General features: G+C 40.3%; 1 protein-coding gene across 1 annotated transcript in view; it reads left to right on the top strand.

Annotated features, from left to right (window-relative positions):
* Window positions 1-183: 183 nt before the first annotated feature.
* The window catches only part of CRNKL1 (crooked neck pre-mRNA splicing factor 1), an 11,584-nt gene continuing 4,788 nt past the window's right edge, over window positions 184-6,979 (top strand). The window contains exons 1-8 of the mRNA XM_010072762.1: window positions 184-332; window positions 1,910-2,001; window positions 2,119-2,277; window positions 2,631-2,797; window positions 3,315-3,493; window positions 4,171-4,341; window positions 5,014-5,205; window positions 5,941-6,000. Of these exons, the coding sequence (XP_010071064.1) occupies window positions 2,192-2,277; window positions 2,631-2,797; window positions 3,315-3,493; window positions 4,171-4,341; window positions 5,014-5,205; window positions 5,941-6,000 (855 nt within the window). The 5' untranslated portion in view covers window positions 184-332; window positions 1,910-2,001; window positions 2,119-2,191. The remainder of the gene's footprint in view (window positions 333-1,909; window positions 2,002-2,118; window positions 2,278-2,630; window positions 2,798-3,314; window positions 3,494-4,170; window positions 4,342-5,013; window positions 5,206-5,940; window positions 6,001-6,979) is intronic.

Here is a 6,979-nt window from a genome sequence, read left to right as displayed (position 1 = left end):
GGCTTGAAAGTCGACTTGGGGCCTTGCTGTGGTGTGGCCATAAGGTCCCAAGCGGGCCCCGGATCCTTCTTGGGTAAATGCGGAGCGTGGTGAGCCGCCGGAGTAAGTTAATCCTCGGAGGATGTTTTTGGTTTTGCATTAGAAGGATAAGAAGTGAATCAAGCGCCTTTGCTTCACAGGTGAAAAATAAAGCGCCCGCAGAGGTTCAGATCACAGCGGAGCAGCTCTTAAGAGAAGCAAAAGAGAGAGAACTCGAACTTCTCCCACCACCTCCGCAACAGAAGATCACCGATGTTGAAGAGCTAAATGACTATAAACTCCGGAAAAGGAAGGTAGAAAAAAAATCAAAACCCTAGTCTCGATGCTTGTATAAAGCACAAAAATTTAACTTTGTTTTAACCTAAGATGTAGTTGATGTTACTTGTGTATTTTCCAAACGAATAGCAATTCTTAAGAAAAAACATTTTCAAAGAAAATGCTACTTTTGTGCAAAAACTGTAAGTTAAAACACGTTACTTAACATAAAATTTGTTAGTATACATCTCACATGTGCCCGTGTTTGACGTGTTCAGGCTGTTGGAAGGGTAATTAGATATGTGGTTTGTATGCACTTTCTTCATCACCACTAGTATCTGGCCAGCCAGCATGACAGGATGTTAGCAAGCTTTATTGCAATGCTGCTGTTTTTTCCACCTCAACTGTTTAAAAAACAGTGTGTTCGCAAGTGGTATTTCCCTTCTGTATAGTGATGGTATTAGTTAGCACACTTTAGAACACAGCTTTCTACGCTAATCGTGGTTACATTTGATTATTGTCTTGAAACATGACCATTTTGCATGCCAGATTTCAGGTATAATTTATTTTTCTTTATTTAAAATAATTGCTTTGCTTGTGCAGACCTACCTATGGGTTTGTTCTACTAATTGCTGTCCTGGACCAGCAAAGCAAGCGTGTGCTTCACAGGGAACTTTAAATGTGTTCAGCACTCAGCAGTTTTTTTAGATACAAGCAGCATAAACTAGGGCTGTCATTCCCTGAAGCATAAATGCGTCTGTTCAGAGCTGGTGCTGTTGTAGCACAGCACAGCATCCCTGTAGCCAGCCCCGAGGGGATGTTTGTTTCCATCCTCGCCATAGTGCCTGGGACTCCTCCAGAAGACTTTGGGCCTGACTGTGCTGGATGCTGTGTACCTCACTCGGGCACATCCAGAGCAACTGGAGCCTGGTGATCAGCACCCCAGCACTGCAAAAACAAGGTGGGGTGTTTTCCCCTCTCATACGAACAGCAGTAACGACCTGCCAGGTTAACTGACTTAAACCACATTTAGCCCCATGTTAAATGCCAATGGGATCGATCTTGACAATAGCCAAGCACAAGGCTGAAGATGCCCTCACCATTGCAGTGAGCAGTGGAGTTTGTTTATCACAGTTAATGCCAACATTAAATCCAGAAAATAAGCGTAAGGCATCTTGCTTTAAAGAAAAATCTAGAGCAATGATACGTACAGGTCAAAGTGAATAAACTCATACTGGTGCATCCAAGTATATTCAGGGTTGTCTGCAATGACTGGATTCTGTCTGTCCAGGTAATGTTGCTATTGAAACATGAAGCAGGAGATTTTAAAAAGTAAGATTTTAGTGCTGTCAGTTATTATTCCGTCGGTATGTCAGGTATCAGGTTGCAGGAACTGGAGTTTAGTCCTATCCTGCATGATGATCTACGCTTCTAGCTTCTCTGTTATGCGATTTTTAGAAAGTAGTTTACTGAGTATGATTTGTTACTACATCGATATGGGTGTAAGACATTTGGAATTCATTCCAGTAATAATAATAATATTCTGCAAGCCATTTATAACAAGATTGGTCTGCACAGACATATTTCTTACTTACAGAAATAATTTTCTCCTCAGACTTTTGAAGATAACATAAGAAAAAACAGGACTGTTATCAGTAACTGGATAAAGTACGCACAATGGGAGGAAAGCCTAAAGGAAATACAGAGGTAATGATGATGGAGCTGCAGACATCTCTTATAAACCTTTTAAGACAGACGTTGACAAGCACCATCAAAGTCTTGGAGGCACATTATATATGCAGCTTCCTTCTCTTTGCTTTCCAGAGCCCGTTCCATTTACGAGCGTGCTTTAGATGTAGACTACAGAAATGTCACGCTCTGGCTGAAATATGCAGAAATGGAAATGAAGAACCGCCAGGTTAATCATGCCCGGAACATTTGGGATCGTGCCATTACCACCCTCCCCAGGGTGAACCAATTCTGGTATGTTTGCAGAGAATGGAGCATTGCTTCTACCCCCTAAGACTGCCAATCATGTTTGTATTTTGGTATCATGCAAGAGTGCATTGCTCTCCAGGTCTTCAGGGTAGTCTGAAAAAAGAGAAAGGATGAAGTTTTGGAAAGGTTTTGTACTTTTCAGGTGGGAAGAGCACTGGGAGGGAAGGACATTTGTGTGCCTGCGTTCCACCAGTCACAACATTATCTGTAGGCATTTCTGGGGTGCGAGTGGGGTATAGGTGAAGAAATATCAGCAATGATCTTACTAACCACTCAAAAAATCCTTGTAATGTATGTGTTTACTATGTGATTGTAAAAACTTGATCTTGTTTTCTAAGGTATAAGTATACTTACATGGAAGAGATGTTGGGGAACATTGCTGGATCACGTCAGGTGTTTGAACGTTGGATGGAGTGGCAACCGGAGGAGCAGGCTTGGCATTCATACATTAACTTCGAGCTGAGATACAAGGAGGTGGACAGAGCACGTACCATTTATGAGAGATATATCCTTTTTAGTGCATTGCAATACCTACTCAAGTTTAGGCCTGCATTCTTCCCTTCTTGTCTATTCTATCCCAGCTATGTCCCTGTGCTCCTTTTTACTGTGGTGTGTTAGGAGTAAGCCACCATGCTGAGAGCCAACAGCAGGTATTAAGAGCATGCTTAGTATGTGCCTCCAAATTCAGTTAAGTGAATGCACATCCTGCCACGACAGTGTATATTTAACAGCTCTTCTGCTTCCAACTTCTTGCAGTCATCTTTTATTTCAGATTTCTCTTCCTGAAACTTCTCCCTGACCCTTGCCTGGTTTTTATCCCTTCTAAAATTTTCTTTATGTTCTCAGTAAGGCACAAAGCCTTTGCACGCTTAGAGTTGTTTTGTGTCTTCTTCCCAGTTGTGTTTTTTGTGTATGCCATCCTTGGGAGTTGTTTCATGTAGTCCATAACCCCGTATTCACTGGGAAGAATGCCATCTGAAATGTCCAGCTCAACAACCACTGTTTCTTTAACCCAACTCTACTTGTTATCGTTCATCCTGATGTTAAGAACTGGATTAAGTATGCCCGCTTTGAAGAGAAGCACAGTTACTTTGCTCACGCGAGGAAAGTGTACGAGAGGGCAGTGGAGTTCTTTGGAGAAGAGCATATGAACGAGCACTTGTACGTGGCTTTCGCAAAATTTGAGGAGAACCAGAAAGAAGTAAGACCTTTTTGATAATACATCAGACTAATGACAGCTGCCCCCATAAGATTCCTTCTTGAATATCAAGCTCAAGGCCACTCAACATTCGCTGCAATACTTGTATTTTTCAGCACCTTGTGAGATATTGTTATAGTAGTCCCAGTTAAGGAGACAGTTTTTCTGCTCAGCTTCTGTTTGCCTTTTGGTGACATAAAGGAAATACGTTCTAAGAAAGGTGGACACCAAATATGCCAAGCCAAGGATAGTATCATCGGATCAATATGTCCTCATACATATCCTCAGATTTGTAAGTTCTTGAGAGGTTGTAGGCCTGCATGATAAAAACATGAATTAGCTGTCTTCTTCCCAGACAGTCTCTTTAAAGTGCCCAGGCCATTAAAGAATTGAAAACGTTCTGTGAACCCAAAACCATGACCTCTTAAAAATATTTTTAATTATTCCAAATCTGTAAATTAATAAGAGATGGTAAGGTTTGGTATTTACAGATTATTTTTTTTTCCAAAGTTTACTCTTCAGGGAGATCTGTGTTAGTCCCGTCCTAAAACAATCATTTACACTGAGATATTAAATTATTCTGTATTCTATTAAATATTGACACAAGCTCATGGAGAAATTGTGTGGGAGGACAGAAGCTGCTTTGTAAATATTACTCAAATGATATTTAATATTTTCAGTTTGAAAGAGTAAGGGTGATCTACAAATACGCCTTGGATAGAATTCCAAAACAGGACGCCCAAAATCTCTTCAAGAATTACACCATCTTTGAGAAGAAGTTTGGAGACAGAAGGGGAATTGAAGACATCATTGTTAGCAAGAGGAGATTCCAGTATGAAGAGGAAGTGAAGGTATGTGTTATAAATATCCTCTGGGTTCATCAGCTATCCAGCTGCTGCTTAAGGTACACAAGTGTCTCATGATAGGAAGGCTGGTGAGTTTTACATTACCCTTGATACACAGTCCAAGAAAATACCAAGAGAACGCTGTTCTTTTTGGAGGCAGAATTCCATCCATGGGGAGAGAATGATACTTGCATTCACTGCTTTTTGTTTCTGCATTCTAGTGCAGATTGTGGAGCCACAGTTCTTGGTTGAAATCGGAGATTGGTGTGTTTCACAGTCGTCTTAGGGGATAATGCAGTTTAGCTTGTAGCTTACTTCTTCACTGTTATGCAGTAACAGTTACAGGACACCTCGCCTGTGTGTAAATACCTTTTCGTTGTGTGTAAACACCTGTTTGCTGTTCACGGAATACTGCACACTTCATTTCCTCTTCCCTTCTCTCAGTTCTGTTTGTTTGCCTTCACTTAAAGAAAGTTTGTGTGTAAAATAAAGAAAGAAATGCATTTTAACCCGAAATCTCTAGCTTAAGCATACCCGAGACTGGCAGTTTTCATTAGTATTCCAATAGTCTATTTTAAAGGAGAAATTCTGAATAAAAACTCATAAGTAGGAAGAGGATCTGTTACTTGTAGTTACTGAAGTTTCTTTCCCGTTTCCCTGCTCCTATCTTTCTGGAAGGCAAATCCACATAATTACGATGCGTGGTTTGACTACCTGAGGTTAGTTGAAAGTGACACAGATGCTGAGACTGTCCGAGAAGTGTATGAAAGAGCCATCGCCAATGTCCCCCCAATTCAAGAGAAAAGACACTGGAAAAGATACATCTATCTTTGGATTAACTATGCATTATATGAAGAGCTGGAGGCAAAGGCAAGTAGTGAGAACTCTTTTTTTTTTTTTCTTTCCAAGTCTTTTCCTTCTATTAAATAGCTGCAGATATTTTAATAAGAAAACTGAGAACTAAAAATACTACATCTTACTTGCTTGTGTAACTAGCTACAGGATTTGCTATTTAAGTGTGGGGCTTTTTCCCTCCCGTGCGCGCGGGAAACAAATATTTCAGTTTCACCCCAATTCATCCAGAAACATGCTGATAATAAAAATGGTAGATCTTCCTAGCCCCATCAGAATTTCCTGTTCCAGGCTGTTACCTGAACTTGTGAATAGTTTTATATTTAACAAAACTGCTTGCTGTCGTGGCCTTTTGAGGCTGTGTAAGTATTTCTTCTGTTATCAGTCATGTGACGTCATAGCTGCTCTTATGTTATAAAATTGTAGTGCAGTATACCTATTTGGTGTCTGTTAAAGGAAAAAAGTTTGTTTGTTTGTTTGTTTTCCCTCCAGAATGGGGACACTCCTGGTTTTATTGTGTTAATTCTTAGTGTTGAATCTTGTTTTGAAAAGATGACCCTTGCTGATTCTCAGAAGTTACCATCTCTGAATTGTGCACACTAAGTAGATGAGTACATTCATATCTTGAGTATACATGATTCTAAACAACTTGACCTAAAAATACTGTTCTGCAGCTTTGCAGTCATTGCACAGTTCAAAATATAGCGTAATCTTAGCAATGAACAAAGTTCTTAATTTTGCCTGTTTTTACAGGATGCAGAGCGAACCAGACAAGTGTATCAGGCATGTATCGAGCTCATTCCCCACAAGAAGGTATGGCTCCTCCAGCAGTTTGTATGGACTCTTGGATTAAAATTCCCAAGATAAGATCCTTTAGTTCTCTTTCCCCACAAGGTTCAGGTGTGTAAGCAGCTCCAAAAGTGCTACTAGCACATTCATGAGGACTCTGCTTAGGACTTTAAATATCCCTTCCAGTTTTTCATAATGTTCATCTTCTAAAATTGATAGGGGTTTTTTCCAAGCTGAGGTGTTAGATGGCTGTAATTTGCATCACCAGTGGGAAATAGCAGGCCATATGCTGATGTCAGATTTCCTCAGACAGATGCAATGCAAGGGTTTCTCCAATATTTTCAGATTGCTAAGTGTGCTCTAAGAAGCTGAAATAACACATAGTTAGAGGATAGTCCAGTACTATTAAGCAGCAGGGAAGAACTCTCTTCTTTTCTTTACCTAGTTGTTTCCTTCCTCCTTTGATAGCTGCTCCCAGCCTAGTTGCTTGTAGTCTCTGGTATGGGGTCACTGCCTTTTATAGCAACTGGGTCTGGCTGTCTGCATGGCCCCAGCTGAGGGGGGTGCAGGTGATAAACCATCTTCCAGGTGTGTACTCCCCATTACAATCGGTCTTCAAGACTGATTTTTCACTTTTGTGGGTTTTTTTGCTGGTGAACTTTAACTGAAATATCCACCTGGCCAAACCCTTAAAACAGTTAATCAGTGTTGCCTTGGAATGTCAAGAAACATTAGTTTGTATACTTACTTTTCTAGTTTGTCATTAATCATGTCACCTGAGTGTCAACTGTGTAGATTAGGATTAATCGGTAATTATTAAGAGTTGATTAGTGGTTAATTGGTTCAGTGATAGCTGAATTTTACCCATCTGTTGATTGGTTAACAAACCATTTTCTTTAAGAAGGCTTCTCTCCTGGACATTTTTGCTTTCATCTATGGTGGAGTACATTGTCCTGTTCTAAAGAGGTTGGTTTGTGTTACAGATTCTCAAATTTTCAGCAGG

The sequence above is a fragment of the Pterocles gutturalis genome, unplaced genomic scaffold, assembly GCF_000699245.1.
Source record: "Pterocles gutturalis isolate BGI_N339 unplaced genomic scaffold, ASM69924v1 scaffold30427, whole genome shotgun sequence".
Lineage (NCBI taxonomy): Eukaryota > Metazoa > Chordata > Aves > Pterocliformes > Pteroclidae > Pterocles > Pterocles gutturalis.
This window is presented reverse-complemented; position numbering and strand designations above follow the sequence as displayed.